The sequence below is a fragment of the Lepidochelys kempii genome, chromosome 10, assembly GCF_965140285.1.
Source record: "Lepidochelys kempii isolate rLepKem1 chromosome 10, rLepKem1.hap1, whole genome shotgun sequence".
NCBI lineage: Eukaryota > Metazoa > Chordata > Testudines > Cheloniidae > Lepidochelys > Lepidochelys kempii.
The window spans coordinates 77,311,945-77,329,913 of NC_136389.1; the positions used below are offsets into that span (position 1 = coordinate 77,311,945).

Below are 17,969 nucleotides of genomic sequence, written 5' to 3' on the forward strand. Positions count from 1 at the left end.
GCTGGTTTCAGAGTAGCAGCCATGTTAGTCTGTATCCGCAAAAAGAAAAGGAGGACTTGTGGCACCTTAGAGATTAACAAATTTGAGCATAAGCTTTCATGAGCTACAGCTCACTTCATCGGATGCATGCAGTGGAAAATACAATGGGGAGATTTTATATACACAGAGAACATGAAACAATGGGTGTTACCATACACACTGTAACAAAAGTGATCAGGTAAGGTGAGCTATTACCAGTGGGAGACGGGGGGAATGACCTTTTTGTAGTGATAATCAAGGTGGGCCATTTCCAGCAGTTGACAAGAACTTGTGAGGAACAGTTGGGGGGGAATAAACATGGGGAAATAGTTTTACTTTTTGTAATGACACATCCACTCCCAGTCTCTAGTCAAGCCTAAGTTAATTGTATCCAGTTTGCAAATTAATTCCAATTCAGCAGTCTCTCATTGGAGTCTGTTTTTGAATTTTTTTGTTGAAGAATTGCCACTTTTAGGTCTGTAATCAAGTGACCAAAGAGATTGAAGAGTTCTCCGACTGGTTTTTGAATGTTATAATTCTTGACGTCTGATTTGTGTCCATTTATTCTTTTACGTAGAGACTGTCCAGTTTGACCAATGTACATGGCAGGGGGGCATTGCTGGCACATGATGGCATATATCACATTGGTAGATGTGCAGGTGAATGAGCCTCTGATAGCGTGGCTGCTGTGATTAGGCCCTATGATGGTGTCCTCTGAATAGATATGTGGACACAGTTGGCAACAGGCTTTGTTGCAAGGATAGGTTCCTGGGTTTTTAGTGGTTTTGTTGTGTGGTTGCTGGTGAGTATTTGCTTCAGGTTGGGGGACTGTCTGTAAGCAAGGACTGGCCTGTCTCCCAAGATCTGTGAGAGTGATGGGTCATCCTTCAGGATAGGTTGTAGATCCTTGATGATGCGTTGGAGAGGTTTTAGTTGGTGGCTGAAGGTGATGGCTAGTGGCGTTCTGTTATTTTCTTTGTTGGGCCTGTCCTGTAGTAGGTAACTTCTGGGTACTCTTTTGGCTCTGTCAGTCTGTTTCTTCACTTCAGCAGGTGGGTATTGTAGTTGTAAGGCATCTGACTCAGATGATGAAAATGAACATGCATCGGTTTGCATTGCTTTGGATGGTTATAAAGCAAAACCTGTCATCTGCATTGACGTATATCCTCTGGAATGGTGGTTGAAGCATGAAGGGACATGCGAATCTTTAGGGCACTTGGCATGTAAATATCTTGTGATGCTGGCTACAACAGTGCAATGGAAATGCCTGTTCTCACTTTCAGGTGACGTAAACAAGAAGCAGGCAGCATTATCTCCTGCAAATGTAAACAAAGTTGTTTGTCTGAGGGATTGGTTGAACAAGAAGTAGGACTGAATGGACTTGTAGGCGCCAAAGTTTTACGTTGTTTTATTTTTGAATGCAGGTGTTGGGTGTGGTTTTTTTTATATAATTCTAAATTTGTAAATTCAACTTTCACGATAAAGAGATTGCACTACAATATTTGCAATGGGGGAATTGAAAAGTACTATTTCTTTTGGGGTTTTTTTCAGTGCAAATCTTTGTAATCAAAAATAAATATAAAGTGAGTTGTGCACTCTGTATTCTGCATTGTAATTTAAATCAATATATTTGAAAATGTAGAAAACATCCAAAATATTTAAATAAATGGTATTCTATTGTTTAATTGTGCGATTAATCACAATTAATTTTTTTAATCGCTTGACAGCACTAATGTTGCCTCAGATCAATGGTTAGGTAAAATACTAATTCGGTTGTATTAAGATCAGTTATTTTATATTTTCAAAAGGACAAGGCATCAGCTTTAACAAAGGATTTCAAATTGTATGCTTTAGAAAATGTTTACAGCATTGTAGGTGTGCATGAAATTTTCAAGATCAATAGAGACCCCTACAAGGACACTATAGAAACTCCCTGCTGAGAGACCGTTTAAGTAAAACTAAATTTTGTGCTGTAATTTAGGCAAAAAAATTTAAACTTTGACTGTTTTGTGATTGCATAGTTAAACTCCTCTGAATACAGGAATTTCACAGTGTAAAATTCTGTTGCAACCTTAATTACCCAGGTACAACACTTAAAACAAATGCAGTAATTCCTTGAAATCACCTGCTAGGAATTAATTGGAAGAAGTCTTGTTAAGCTCAATGTTAGTCTTAATTTATGTGTGTGTGGTAACATTCATGAAACTTACTGAAATTGTGAAAATCTATTGCCTCACTATGTGCTAGTGGTAATCTCACACTGATAAATGGCCTCTGTTTTGAGAGCATGGGTTTTGCTTTGTGTTAGGGCTGTATGAATCAGTTATTTTATCATTGGCCCTGTTAAATAAATAAAATCTTACACAAGTTCCACAATACTTTCCTCTTCCCACTAGTAACAACTGTTCAAAGACAAGTATGTTCTTCAAACAATTTTTGGTTCTTTTATGTAGCATACTGAAGATAGATCAAATCACCTTTTCAAAGAATTGACACAACCCACCTTCTTTCAGTTGAGAAAAACAAAGGGAGTAAATTTTCAAAGCTCTCTGCAGCATTTTAGCAGTGTGACTGTCATTACAGTCAGAGTTGGCTGACTAAAACTGGCCCAACACTTTGAAAATATACCCCACAAATCAGCTTTTAGCCTGTAACTGGGTTTTTTGTTCGTTTAATTCTTTTGAATCTTTGCTATCTCAGCATAGCAGTTTGAAGATCCCTTTGTGCAAACAAAAACCTTGATATACCTATTTCTGTGTTTTTAAGTAAAGGTAACTTAGTCCAGGAACAGAATATAGCATACAGTAAAATGTCACGTATTCAAACTGTAAGATGGTCCAATAGCACTGTTTTGTAAAGTACTTATTAATTCAGGAATTTCTTTCAGAACACTTTTCTTTGATATATCATTTCCTAAAAAAGAAATATGAAAGGGAAGATATGTAAGCGGTAGGATACTGGAGCTATTTTTGGTGAAAACACCAGCACTACATATGATTTAACAAAGACAACATATCAGTCAAATTACTGATTATATTACAAACAAGAAGTAAATTCTGATGTATGTTCAGAGTACTAAAATCCCAATGTTGTTAATCTTAAAAATCTTACTATACACCTCTGTACTTCATTTCACAGAGTTGACTGATTATTTTTGCTTCCATATGCAAATTTTCAAGCCAGAGATACCCTTCTTCGGTACATATTTGCTATGCCAGAAATATTTAACTTTGATGGACATATGCATGACTAATCTAAAACCCCCAACTTACTTGGAATTTTGGTTTTTAGTGCAGTTTGAAAATATGCTTATTGTAGATGTCTCATAGCAGAGGTATGGTCATCACTGATTTTAAATTAAACTGGCGCTTTTAAACTAGCTTGTGTTGCATAAAGTTAAATAGGGGTAAAATGCTAGCCTTGTCCTATGGAACTAGTTACTGGGGGGGAGAGGAATCTGTTCAGTTTCACAGTGCACTATTGTACTGATAGCCACAAACTATGCAACTGTTCCTTTCGAGGGGCAGGGGAAATAGTCTGAGTATATGTTTGTCATGTTTGATATTCATACTGGTCATATGGATTTGATTTGTTTTAGACCAGCGAAATCTTCATAGTGGCATTTACAATGGTACAAAACCAAATCCTGTTATGTCACTTGACTTCCCTAGCCATTTTACTATTACTGCTTAGATTTGGAATTCTAGATACTGCATTTCTTAAACTGTGAGAGCAGGATCAAGCCTCTGAAATAAAGTGCAAGATTCCTATTCACTTCAGTAGGAGCAGGACTCCTATTTACTTCAGTGGGAGCTGCTTGTTAGGTGACTAGATCCTTTTTACACAGTCCTGCTCCCTCTTCTGCAACATGTCAATATGTTTCATAGGGCATGCCTTACACTAGCAGCGTGCGCCGCAGTGCTGCACCATAACTCCCTTGTGTGGATGCTGTGGGCACGAACTAAAAAGATTCCTGCCCCATAGTCTGACCTGCATGGCAAAGCACACCAGCCCTTAGAGAATGGGCTCCTGCAATGTGTATATTAGCACAGTAGGTTTGTTTTCTAAGCAACAGGGATAGGCTCAATTCCTTAAGCTATTCTTGAATTAAAAGATAATATGCTCTTAGCATATGAGAGAGTCAATGGACAACTCATGGGCCTTTAAAAAAAGATGTTGGGTATTTTTTTAACTATGATGTCTGTTTGTTCTCTCACAGTTGTAAAAATTTAATAATAGATTGCTCCTTTGTGCTAAACAAATCGGATGGGAAACAAAAATGGATAATCCACTATCAGTTGGCCCCATTTTATTTTAGCAACCCACTCCCAGACAAACATAAAAATGTATTCTGTGTACCAAAATGTCAGTCACTGTTATGGCCTCCCTGCACCTTTTCCCCCTTTCTGGTCTCTTTGAGTTCATCCACCTAAAGTGTTTGGCCCTTTCCTGTCTCGGGGTGAAATCTCATGATTCTTCCACTCTTAGAACCTGGACCTGGGTACTCTCTCCCATGTACACCAACCAGTTACCATTCTGCAGGTTTCAGGAACTTGTGACCAGTGATAGTGACCCTTAACCATCTTGAAACAAAATATTGTTATTTAATAGTTGGAACAAAGCATTAGTGAAAAAGGATTTTATAGCAACAAACCGCCTATGTACACATCTAATTTTTCACTTAGCTTTTAGTTAAGTTAGATAAGAGGAAAGCTTATGTTACAGGAACAGAACCAACGGCATTCACCTAGCCAGTCTAGATCATTGTATGTCTTTGGGTCTCTCTCTGTTTCCTTTTTTTCAAGCTGGTTTTGGCATTCCAGAAAGAGAGTGGACTAAAACTATTAAGGCTACTAACTCTAGCATTGTCTTAATAAACCTTGAGTCTAAGCTGTCAGGTGACTATTAGAAAGGGCCTCCTCTCTTTTTCCTACGACCTTGTCTACATGGGGAAATTGACTAGCAATAGCTCTTCCGGAATTGTTCCCCTATGGACATTCCATTCCAGAATAAAAGTGATATTTTTTATTTTGGAATAACGTCCACATGGGGAGCTATTGAAGAATGAACTATCCCATCATTTCCACATGTAGACACGGTGGACAGGCTAAGTAGGTAGAGTTGTGCTAACCAGGGAGACACTTCAGGTGAAATTTCCCCCCATTTATGATAGACCACCCCCATATAATGAGAGATCCAGGTAGAGAAATAATAGTTATTAAACAACCCCCTCATTGTCAAGTTGTTGTTAAAATATTCTGTATTGTATCTCCTTTTGCATCTTTGCTGATTATAAAGGTATGTGTTTATGTTCTGATCTCAGTGTCTTGGATCACTGGGAACAAACTGTCATAAATACTGGATTGTGGTACTGATGATTAAATCAGAATTTAGGCAGAGACTGGTTAGATAGGACACAAATTCTGCTTATACACTCCTTCAGAAACAATGGGGAGGGAGATTTAAAATTTGCACTGTGCCAATATAGTGCAGACCGTGCTTTCTTGCCAGCTGTTTGATTTGTGACTACATTGACTAAGGCACTAGGTGGACAGAGATTGTGCATTCCAAGGACAGTGCACATATTCTGGAAGGAAGACAGCCAGGTCCTGTTAGCTGAGTAAGAACATCACTGACTATGAGAGAGGACTATGTTGTTATTAGCTTTGCAAATATCCTTTTTCTAGAGCCATCAGTGTTTCCATTTCTACAGCCCTTACATACATATTTTGAGGAGAAGAAAGTTGGCTGGTTTATCATGGGCAGGAATGTTTTGAAAATAGACTACTGCAGCATTTTAAAGATGAAATTTGGGAACCTCTGCTCTGTATTTTTAAAGACGTTTAAAGTTCACTGTTAACCCTGTCCCTTCCAACTCTGACAACTAGTGCGTAGAGATGCTAGAGAAATATTTAAGTTTTTTTTTTTCTTTAAAACTTGTGCCTCTCAGTTTATATTATGTAAAAAAATGCCTGGTGTCAAAGTACTATAGAATGTATTGAACTATACCACTCACTCCCAACTTCAGGAGCCAACCCTCTAAGTCCCTAGTGGTTATTTTGGAAGTAGCTCACTCATGCTTGAGATGTAACAATATCCTCAACTAAAATTGTAGATTTTTTTTTTTTAAAGGCTAGGGGAGTTAATGGAAATTGAGGATAAAATGGGAGGAATTTGTTGTATTCAAGATACAAGCAGTTGTCTTAGTACAAGAAGAGACCACTCTCAAGATCAACAATGTTTTTCTAAATAAATAATTTTAATCAACATAAGAAACCTCCGGAACTTGTTTTGCAAGCAGTTAAGGCATCTAACTTAAAGAAAAATTTTACACATTTTATAAGAACAAAAATCTGTCCCACTAAGTGGGATAAATCGTTGAGCCATCAGTACTCCATAGTTTAGACCATAAAATAATCAGTGATGTGATAGGAAGAAATTTGTCTAGGATGAGTGGAGTATTGCACAAATAAACAGATTACGGGGAATTTCTACTTTCCTCTGAAGCATCAGCTGACATTGATGGATTGCTTTTGGAGAGAAGAGACCAGATGAAATGTCAGCTATAAAAACAGATTAGTAGTTCTGCCCACTTCTAATTTTTTTGGTCTTTATTATAAGGCATAATATAGCCATCTATGAAAAACAGTTGATTTACTCATGTGAATGTTTTACCAAACCTTGAGCCCTACAAGAGCAATGAGCATTCACGGGCTTGATCAGAACTGTAATAACACAAATATAACAATAAAAGAACAACTCCAAAATAAAATTTGCAACAAAATAGATGGCTGTTCGGGAATGGGCAAGGAATTTCTTTAAGGGGTATTTACTGTCTATAGAACTAGTTTGTATCTTGTTGCGGTCCATGAATCAGGTTGCTGGTTTGAAAGTCCTTCTACTCTTTGTTTGCTCTTTTCTGTTCTGCTTTTTAAAAATCTTATTACCCTAAATATCCTTCCAAAGTCATGATGCAGCAAATTCTCTCTGCTTGTTCTCTCCTAATCATTTCTAGTCAGAACTTTATTCATCATTTAATCTGTCTTGCTTTGCCAAGTTACTAATAACATTTTACATTTGCCAAACTAAGGTTCACTGATGTTGGTCTATAATCCTTAAATTTTTTTCTTTTTCATTCAGATGCAACCAAGAATGAGTAAGTGCTCTAGACACCGTTTCTAATAAATCACAAATGCATTAATAACCCTGGAATTCGTAAGGCATGACCTAAGACACTAACAGCCACTAGATATAGCAACTGGTGCTTAACATTGGAAATGTCCTTTGTTAACGCATTCTCAGGAAATATTCTTAGGCTTATCCGGGGGAAATGTCAAACTTTTGATAATCGGGTCTCTAGTAACTCCCTAAATTTAACTGCTGGCCAATTTATTCTGGCTATTTTACATTGTCTGTTCTGTTTTACTCTCAGACAGATCACAGGATGTTACTTTAGATAGCATGTGATTCTGAAACCAGAAATCATTGGCTCATAGCTGTATTCTTGTGTGTACTAATACACACACGGAATATTGTAGTGTTCGCTAGTAGCAAACACTGTTTTTTCTAGTTAAAGTTTTTAAGAGATACATTTATCAGAAGCTTTTCTTTTGGAGTATGAAACTTCCCATGCTTGGTCTCAGATCAAAAGCAATTTTTTCCCCACACCCTGAAGCTTAAGTATGTGAGCTGTATAATTTTACTCATATATATTCTATTATAATAGAATTTTTCTGTTTGATGTAGCTAAGTCATCAGTGATCTATAATGAGAACCACAACATCATGACTGAAATATTATATTTTTTAAAAATTAGCATTTAACTACCGGGATGGGGAGTGTCGTAGAAATATTATTGCTGGCATGAAAGAAAGTTGCAAAGTCTTTTATTTCAAATCTAGTAACTTTCAAAATGAGCTTAAATTAGTTTCCAGTACTGCACCTACCAGACTTCACTTCCTCTGCTGATTTTTGTTCTTAAAAAGACAAAATTCAATTGTAAATGTGCCTCTCCATCCTGTTGTGTGAAAAATGCACCCAGACAAAAATGCACCCAGACAAAAATGCACCCAGACTCTCTGCATAGGAAGTGCTGAAGTATGCACAGAGTAAACCAGAAATAACATATCCCGTTATACGGAGGTTGGGCCTTCTAATAATAGAAGGTAAACAATGTAGACAGAAGTTGACTATCACTTTTAACAAGAGGACTGTAGAATGCAAGTGAACTTATGTCAATTGCGTACCCCTGTCTATGCTACACAATTTTTTCAACAAAAGTCAAGTTTCGTCGACAAAACAGTAGAGGTGTACACACGACAATGCTCCTTCTGCCGACAAAACTTTCCTGCTTTGCCGACAAAATAAAACCACCTTGATGAGAGGCATATTTTTTTGAGGCAAAGTTATACCGACAAAGCATCAGTGTAGACACCATGCTTGGTTATGTCACTGTAAATGGCCTCCAGGAGGTGTCCCACAGTGCCCATCCTGACCGTTCTGGTCAGCAGTTTGAACTTTGCTACCTTGCACCCAAGTACACAAGTTTCCACCCGCTCTCTTTAAAGGCCCGGGAATGTTTGAAATTCCATCTCCTGTTTTCTCGGCCTGGAGAACTCACATCGCATCTTCCCAGCTGACTGTGGCGGCTCCTCGCAGCAACTCTCCCCCCCCCCCAAGCTTGGAGCACACCCAAGTTGTTGGATCTGCTGTCACTGTGGGGAGAGGAGGCTGTGCAGTCCCAGCTCTGCTCCAATCGTAGGAACTTCGATACCTACAGGCAGATTTCTCATGGCTTGTTGGATAAGGGCTAGAAATGGGACATGCAGCAGTGCCATGCGAAGATAAAGGAGTTGAGGCAGGCATACCAGAAGGCAAGGGAGGTAAATGGTCGGTCTGTCTGGTGCTGTGCTGAAGACCTGCTGCTTCTATAAGGAGCTGGACGTCATCTGTGGCGGTGACCTCCACCTCCCAGAGCCCTGTGGATACTTTGGCAGGGCTGGAGGCAGCGAATAGTGGACCTAACCCCAAGGACGAAGTCATGGACAAGGAGGCCAAGTTGGAGGACAACATGGCACACACGACAGGGTTGTCCAGTGGTGTGGCGAGTCGGGACCTCTTTTCCACTCTGGACCTCTAGCCAGTCCCAGAAGTCCGTCTCTGGCGCGCATGATGCAGGAGAGAAGAGCCCTGGTAAGTGATCTTTTTGAGTTGATGCTGCTTGGTCATATGCTGTCCTTTGCTCTGTATGTTCTAGAAGTGGGTGAAGGGATTGATGTGTACAAGACTAGCTGTGTTTGAGTGTGCTCCACATTCCCTTGTGCAGCAAAGCAGTGCAGCAGAACAGTGTGTAAATGCCCACCGAGATTTCACAGGAATCCTCCAGAGAGATCTCTAGGAAACTTTCCTGGAGGTACTCGCTAATCCTATGCCAAAGGTTCCTTGGCAGAGCTGCTTTGTTCTTTCACGCATTGTAGGAAACTTTTCCCATGTCACTTGGCAATCAGTTATGCTGGGACCAAAGCATCACGTAGGCAAGCAGCACAGGGACTGGGTCTGAAACCGCACACATGCAGGAGATGCACCCTTGCATTTCTGCTCACCCTCAGGAGTGAGATGTTGGCTTCACTGGCCCATGCCTGTGGGAAAAGGTGGCAGAATTTACAATATTGTCCCTAGTCATCTACATTGATCCCCTTAAAAAAACACCTAGACCCTTTGCCCTATCTTGAATGCCAAACGTCACCCAGCCCAAAGTCACCATGTTTAGGGTGTTCACTGAGATGTGTGCTTTCTAAAGGATAGTGTGAAAGTGATTCGTATGTCAAAAGTGGTATTTTTACTATAATGATTCAGTACTGTGTGTGTGAACTAACAATCATGATTCTGTGTATTGTTTCTTGTGCTTCTGCAGATGTGGCCTTCAGAGGAACCCCCTATGCACCTGCAGAGTGCCTCTGCCAGATAAGGAAGCGACCAAGGCAGAGCAAGGAGAACATGTTCCAGGAGGTACTCCAGTCCTCAGAGTCCAAATAAAGAGAATGCAAGTTGTGGAGAGAGACCCTGAAGGGAAAAAATTAAAAAAGAAAGGCAGGACAGAAAGGAGAGTGAGGAGCACGTTGTAAATAGCCAAGAGTGGATGATAAAAGTGATGGAGGAGCAAACAGAAATGTTGAAATCCCTAATCATGCTCTAGGAAGAACGCATGCATGCTCACCCCCCTCTGCAGCTGATACAGAACTGCTTTCAATACCCTTCCCAAACTCTTCCCACACGTTCCTTGTAATTTCCCAGAACATTTTGGTACCTTGTTCACTCCACCCTGTCAGATGGCTTCCAAAATGGTAGCTGGACTTACACATGGCTAGGAGAGCCTACACTGCCTTGCACTCTTATCTCCCCTCCCACCAAGCTTTTTGTATGCGTGTTGCTAATTGGTATTTAATAAAAATGAACTCTCTGAAAGATAGCCACCTTTATTTGTCTCCTTCATATGGTGGTTGCTGCTGGTAGTAATACATAACGTCCGTTTGATTATTTGCCAACTACAAATCCCAGTCAGGAAACATCACAATTTTCATGCAAGGCGGCAAGTTAAGAAGGCATGTCAGAGTGCTGTATTATGGGACTCATGATCAAAATGTTGACTTAAAGCCTCCATCTTTCAAATAGCCCCCTATTGTGCCCCTCTAATAGCCCTAGTATCTGGCTGCTCAAATTCAGCAACCAGGCGGTCTGCCTCGGCTCTCCACCCCGGGAGAAACTTTTCACCCTTAGCCTGACAAATATTATGGGGCGTGCAAAATGTTTTCCTCATTTAGGTCTAACCTTCCATAAAGGCATTGCCAGTGCGCTTTTAATCTGCCAAAGGCACATTCCATGGTCATTCTGCACCTGCTCAGCCTGTTGTTGGAGCGCTCCTTGCTGCTGTCCAGGTTTTCTGTGTAAGGCTTTGTGAGCCATGGCTGTAATGGGTACACTGAATCTCCCAGGATCACGATGGGCATTTCAATATCCCCCACTGGAATCTTCTGGTCTGGAAAGAAAGTCCCTACTTGGAGCTTTCCGTACAGGCCAGTGTTCCTGAAGATGTGTGCGTCATGCGCTTTCCCCGGCCACCCTGGGTTAATGTCAGTGAAACTCCCACAGTGATTTACAAGCACTTACAGTACCCTAGAGAAGTACCCCTTTCTATTGATGTACTCTGTCACAAGATGGTCTGGGGCCAAAATTGGATTATGCATGCCATCTATTGCCTCTCTGCAGCTAGGAAATCCACCATTGCCGCAAAGCCATCCACTATTTATGCACATTGCCAAGACTCTCAGTCCTTCGTATCAGGATGTAATTAATGGCCCCGCACACTTGTGTTAACGCAGTTCCAAGGGTCAACTTCCTGACTCTAAACTGATTCATGACTGATGAATAGCAGTCTGGAGTTGCCAGCTTCCACACTGCGATTGCCATGCGCTTCTCCACTGAGTGGGCATCTTTCATTTTGGTGTCCTTATGCCACAGTGCTGGGGCAAACTCTGCACACAGTTCCAGGAAGGTGGCTTTCTGCATCCGAAAGTTCTGCAGCCACTGCTAGTCATTCCAGACCTGCCTAATGACATGATCCCACCACTCAGTGCTTGTTTCCCGAGCTCAAAAGCAACGGTCCACCATCTTCAGCTGCTCTGTGAATGCCAAAAGTAATCTGCTGTTTCTTTCCTTGGCACACAGCAGGTCAGGCAACTCTGATTTCTGTTCAGATTGGGAGCTCATGAGGTACTGCATGACCATCCACGATGTGTTCATAACAGTGACTGCGGCAGTAGAGAGCAGTGTGGGAGTCTATCCTTTCAGACAGAGATGTTGGGAGATAAACGGGCTGTTGAAAAATGCTGCGAAATGCAGTCTGAAGCCCATGGAATGCTGGGACGGAAAGAACTGCATCATAGGACGTTGAGCATGCACCCATGATGCACTGCAATCCACTCTGTCTTCCCACAACTCCTAGCTGCAGAAGGTGGCGAGTAGCACAGTGGGATAGCTACCCGCAGTACACTGCTCTCCCCGTCGATGCTAGAGCACCAATTGTGGACATGTTCTGATGACAGAAGGAATGTAGTGTGAACATGCACAAGCGATGTAATTACACCAGTTTTTGATTGTCAGCTTAATTTACATAGACAAAACTCTGTAGTGTAGTCAAGGCCTTAGACTCTCCTTTGGAATAGAGTAACTCCAAACTTGAGATGAATATGCCTTCAATAAAGTGACTCACTCAAGTCTAGAGGATGAGAAGATCCTATCACCTCTATATTGTAGCCTTGTTGCCTAATGTACATAGCTGCGCTGGTAGCATTAGACCATTTACCTTATAACCTGCGATTGCAGAGGTCTCAATAACCATTTTATTGAAAGTATTGCCTGTTTTGAGACAAGATCCTTATTTACATGTTTGCTATCTAAGAAATCTTGAAGAAACTGGAAAATATTTCATTTAAATTGTTCAGCTTGATTTCTGCTGAGTAAAGTGTTTACATGTTTATTTTAATGATTTTGGGGAAAACAATACAAATTGTCTACTTAGTGCAATTTGTGCCTCTCTTCTTTCTTTGAGAAGGCAAATGCCACCTTTCACCACTAACTATGAGGAAGATGACAAAGGATTGCAGTAAGGTCTACTGATTACAGATTATTTTGAGATAGCAATATAAGCATTTACATGTGTCCCTGGTACCCGGTCTATTCAAGGTAATTGAAAACAAATTGTAAGATGTTTCCACTCACACAGTCATCTGCTGCTTTTATGGTGATTTAATTGTTTAGGGGTGTATTTTTTTCAATGTAGGAAATATTTGAAGTTAAAACATTTGTGTACTGTAACCGGTGACATGCATAAACTTCAAGAGTGAAAGTATTCCACAGCATTTATTCTGAGATACTGCTGGCTATGTTAAGTGTTTTGGGGGCTGACTTTCCAAACTGCTCAGAGTCCAGCAGTTCCCTTTAAAGATAATGAACCTAACTGGGAACTCAGTTCTTCAGAAAAATCTAGCCATTAATGCTTTTGCTGACGTGCCAGTGGTACTGGCAGAGCATTACCTCCATGAACTGTGGTCAGCCCCGGTCTCAACTCAGTCTGCAGGGACATACATACATTGTGAATGTGTTAGAAGCTAAAAGCCTTTTCTCTTGGTTGGAGGGGGAAAGTGGGATTATTAAACTTTGCCATATGATCCTTGAATTGCTTAAATCATACCCTCTAAGTAGACTGCTTGTTCGTCTTCAGAGCTGGACAAATAAATAATATATAATAATATAAATAATCTTTTGAGGCACATCTTAAATGTGATTATCTTACTTAAATATGTTCCTTTTGTCTTTCATTTCAGGACAGCCCAGAAACTTGCAAGATCTATGCCGAATTAAAATCCGCCAGTGTATAGGCCTTCAAAACCTAAAACTGCTTGATGAACTACCCATTGCCAAGGTCATCAAAGACTATTTAAAACACAAGTTTGATGATATCTGATATCCATGAAGAAAAGAACTCTGAGCAAGCTTAGTTATATTCCATATACTTAAAGAGGCTTGTTGCCTTGCACAAAGTATATCCTATGCAAATTCTGATTTTTCTGTAAGTCAGAAGGCAGGTATACACGTCCTTGGGTTTTTTATACCACATGCTAGAAGGTCTTAATTTTTTGGTTTCTTGGTCCAAGTTTACAAGGTCCAAGCTTTCTATACAATATTACATTTTAAAAATTTATTTGTTTTTTTTTTAAATGAGGCATGCAAACTTGCAATGGAAATGGAACATAGCGTATTCAAAGGAAGTGATTGGTTCTGATTGGCATGCATAGTATTGTAAGCCATCTGAGCGATTGTTAAACAAAATGAGTTTTGGAGACTAAAGCACCAGTCCTGCAAAGGGACCCATGTGGGCAGACCTTTATGTCCATACAGTCTCTTTGACTGATGGGACTTTGTGTAGGTCTAAAGCTCTGCCCATGTGTATCATTTTGAGAATCATAACCATGGTTTCCTGGGACATACTGTACAAATGCCATATGGAAACTTTTTAAAAATACAGTCACCCTGTTCAATTTTAAAATGTATAAGTTGGCTCTTTTTATACTGTTCTTTTCCTAATTACTGTAGTTTGGATGTCCATAAATCCAGGATCTCTGCTTTCCTGATATTCCCTGTAAGTGAGCTATTGTTTGTAACTATATTTTTAACAGTGACAGTACACTGCACAGAGTCATACAGTCTCTATTTTTTACATTAAGTTAAGGGGAAACAAGTTTAGATTTTGAAGCCAATGTATTCTGTTTCTCATACAGTGCCTCCTGTGCAATAATCTTTCTAATGTATTTTGTCCATGATTGTGTGACTTTCGCACCATTTCTTACTTAGCCTCAATGCATTATTTGTGAAAATAGGAACTGCGGCTTTATTGTAGCATTGATACAGCAATGCTATAATAATGTCAGTTGCTGTTACAATCCCTGAATTTGCTGAATGTATAATTTAGCTGTTTTATTTCCCTTTGAGATGAAATTTCGCATACAGGTTGTTAGGCCAGATCTCTCTTTAAATTGCTATTATTTGGCTAAGTACTTTTATTTTAAAGGGGTTACAAGTTTTTTTTGTTGTGTTCACATTTTGGTTTTGATTTGCTTGAAGTTGACTAGGATGTAGTCTCCACTGATAAGTGCACATAACCCCCATTAATTTGAGTGTTCCTTGTGCACTGACAAGAAAATAGTCCCCTTAGCATTAGAAGCTTAAATTTTGCAAACACTAAGTGGGTTCTTCTTAACCTCAAACCGGCAAGTGATTTCAGTAGTTAAATTTGGCTTTTCTGTTTTCATCATAAGCATTAATTTGACCTGATAAAGAGCCTGTTCCTAATTGTCAATGGAAATAGAAGGTCTCAGCACCAAACAGAAATGGGCCAAAATGTGCAACCATTTTACTGTTTTCATTTTCAAGGGATTATGGAGTCAGTATAAAGTTCTTGTCCATGTTTTCTACTCCTGCTTTGCCATTGTAGTGGCTCCAAAAGAGCCTTTATAATAGCAGCAGCTCTCTCATACTAGGGATCTCAATGGAAGCTGGGAGATTGGGGAAACCATGTTGACTCTTCATTTTTCACACTGTCCCTTTCAAAATGTTACATAATTTTTTTTTTTTTTTTAAAAAAGGTGAAAGCAAGGAAAGCAAGTATATTTAGATTAACTCCGCTGGTTCATCCCTAATTCCTTGAAGCCAGGGATTGTAGTTTCCTCATGCACAAATCTTATTGCTAATGATGGATGCACAGGAACCATGGCAGCAAGGATTATCTCACCCTATTGTGCCTAGCCTTGAACAGGTTTCCGAACAATGGGTGATTTTAGAGACTCAGTGGCTCAGAGAAGGGGTAGCGGGATGTGGAGCCTTTCATCTCTGACTCACCAATTCAAATCAAACCTGCTTCATCAGTGACCAATAGTTAATATAACAGCAGCCTGTAGGAAGCGAGTTTGTCCACTGTCCACACCAGTCACCACAGTTGTTGCTAATGTGGACCCTTATTGGCAGCCTCAACAAAGAGGTCAGAGAATAACTGGGCAAGACAACTCTCCTCTATATATAAGGCTTCCTCCAGGTCATAGCTGAAGCACATTGGTGGCATTATAGTGTGTGTGGGGGGGTGGAAGGCGGGGGGGAGAGTGCTGTTTAGTAGTACCTTTAATGAATACTCAAAACACCTTAGGGGCTGATCTCTTCTGCTTTAAGTTCTGCAGTACCTAGGCATAATGAGGCACATTAGGGATGGGATGGCAGCTCTTAACTCTGAATCTTCAGTTTTGTTACATAGAAACAGAACCTTAACATTCTTTGTTTTTAAATATTTAATATTGTTCATCTGCTTTCCTAAGTAACTTGTTTGGTTTTAAACCATTTTCTTCCCCATCAGTGAAGATGCATTTTTTACAGGAATCTTTTCTGAAATAATTTAGACTATATCTTAGTCAGAATCCATATTAAGATAAATTATTTGTTCTGTCTTGCTGCTGTGACTTCAGAAAATTATGAAAGACCTTGCTGGTAACAAAAATGTTATTTAATGAAGAAGTGTGTCATTCCATTATTTATTGAGTGAGGTTTGGTATTTTTAGTAACTGACATTTAAAGGAAACACTTTTTTACATTTTAGGCCAGTGCAAAACCTTTCTTTAAAAAAAGAAAAAAAATTGCAGAAATCTAATCCCCTTTAGCAAGGCTAAATTGTCAAAGGACCTGATCCAAATCCCACTGCTGTCAATGGAAAGACTTCCACTGGGCTTTGGATCAGGCCTGAGGGTCTCGATTCAGCAAAGCACTTACGGTCTTACAGATAAGCATGTGCTTGAGTAGTCCTCTTGGCCTCAGTGGGACTATTTATATACTTAAACTGTAGCACATAATTAAGTTAGTAAAATACAGGGTTTATTCATCATTCAAGCCTAACTAGATTTGAATGTTGTGACTCTATTCTGTTGTCACTCTCCTAAATGGGTATAATGCACAAGTAGTTAGAAAACACAGAAGTGATTTGATTTTTCCATAATCTTTTGAAATAGAATCTGGAAAGATGAGTACATAATATAAATGTATTACATATCCTAGTTCCCTTCCTTTAATATACATTGGTGGTCATTTTATTGAACCTTAAAATAATAATAATAGTAAAATTGGCAAATACACCAAAGAAACAGGCAAGCAAAAGATTCTGATCATTAATAAACTGCAAACCTCATCCTTTAAAAACAAAGCAGAAAGATTTTTGTAAATATGTGTTTATAAATGTACAGCAGAGTAAGAGTGGGTTTTTTAGATTATTTAATTACCTTATTTCTAAACGATTTACTACATTATAGACAATACTTGTTAGTTTGAAAAACTTTTGAGTGTTTTGGTTTTTTAATTCATCATCAGTCATGCTTGGAATAACTCTGGCTTCCTTGGGATAGCGTGGAGAATTTAGTTTTCTGGCTATAGTTGGCAATAACAAGAGAACACATCTGGACAAAGAGGACTAGCGTGATTAATTTGTCATACAGACGCCCTGAAGCAAAAGAGAACGTATAGTTTGTTTACCAGAGTGGACCATATGGAAATTTTAAATCTTAACTTCTGAATAAAGTTGATCCAGAGCCCAGAATGTCACTGGGATAAGAGCAATTTACAATTTGCCCACAAATCTAGCTTCCATGCACCTTTTTGTGTTATCAGTATCATGATGTACTTTGTTCTTCTTTTGTAATGTAAGTTCTGCTTTGGGTCAGTTTGAATTTTAAAAATATTTAAATCTGGTTAAAATCTTTTGGGTTTATGTTCTATTTATTTCTAATCCAATGTTTTAATAATATAGTATCACTTTGCAGCTTTCCCTCAATGTCTGTCCTTCCTGAAAACCCTTAATGCAGTCATGACAATGGATAACTAATGATGTGTAAACTTAGCTGTTGAGGCTCAGTTCTGCATTGAGAAATGAATGCAGATCACCCTGAACTTAGTGCATTGCATCAGTAAATCTAAAGGCAAACTTGGGCAGTCAGGGCTGGACTGCCAAAAGGGGATCAACCCAGCCTCTAACCGTTTCCATACACACGTTTCTATACACTCACTTGCATGTACAAGCTATAAAACTTACACCACCCTCATCATCTGCATGTGCAAATAATGATGGCCAAATAGAAGTCATGTCTTGCAAATGGATCTGTCAGTATGCAATGTCTTTTTTTTTTTTTTTAAATACTGGAAAATGGAATAAGCAAGGCTACTTCTGAGTATATCATTCAGGTGTGAACTGAGACCAAACAAACAGCTTGGGTCCACCAGGAGTCTTTGTAAAGTACAAGTTATGACTTTTTTAGGGGCATTAAGAGCGTGGAGAGGGAGGGAACTGGATTAGAACTTTAATGATT

At 39.4% G+C, this 17,969-nt stretch overlaps 1 protein-coding gene across 7 annotated transcripts in view; it reads left to right on the forward strand.

Moving 5' to 3' along the window:
- ASB7 (ankyrin repeat and SOCS box containing 7) overlaps positions 1–17,363 on the forward strand; it is a 45,000-nt gene extending 27,637 nt beyond the window's left edge. For 6 of the 7 annotated variants that reach the window (XM_073304286.1, XM_073304289.1, XM_073304290.1 and 3 more), the window contains one exon: positions 13,401–17,363. In XM_073304286.1, the coding sequence (XP_073160387.1) occupies positions 13,401–13,540 (140 nt within the window). In that variant the 3' untranslated portion in view covers positions 13,541–17,363. Of the gene's footprint in view, positions 1–7,158; positions 8,883–13,400 lie in introns of those variants that run through there. The other variant, XM_078854677.1, reaches the window with a different exon arrangement.
- The last annotated feature ends 606 nt before the right edge of the window (positions 17,364–17,969 follow it).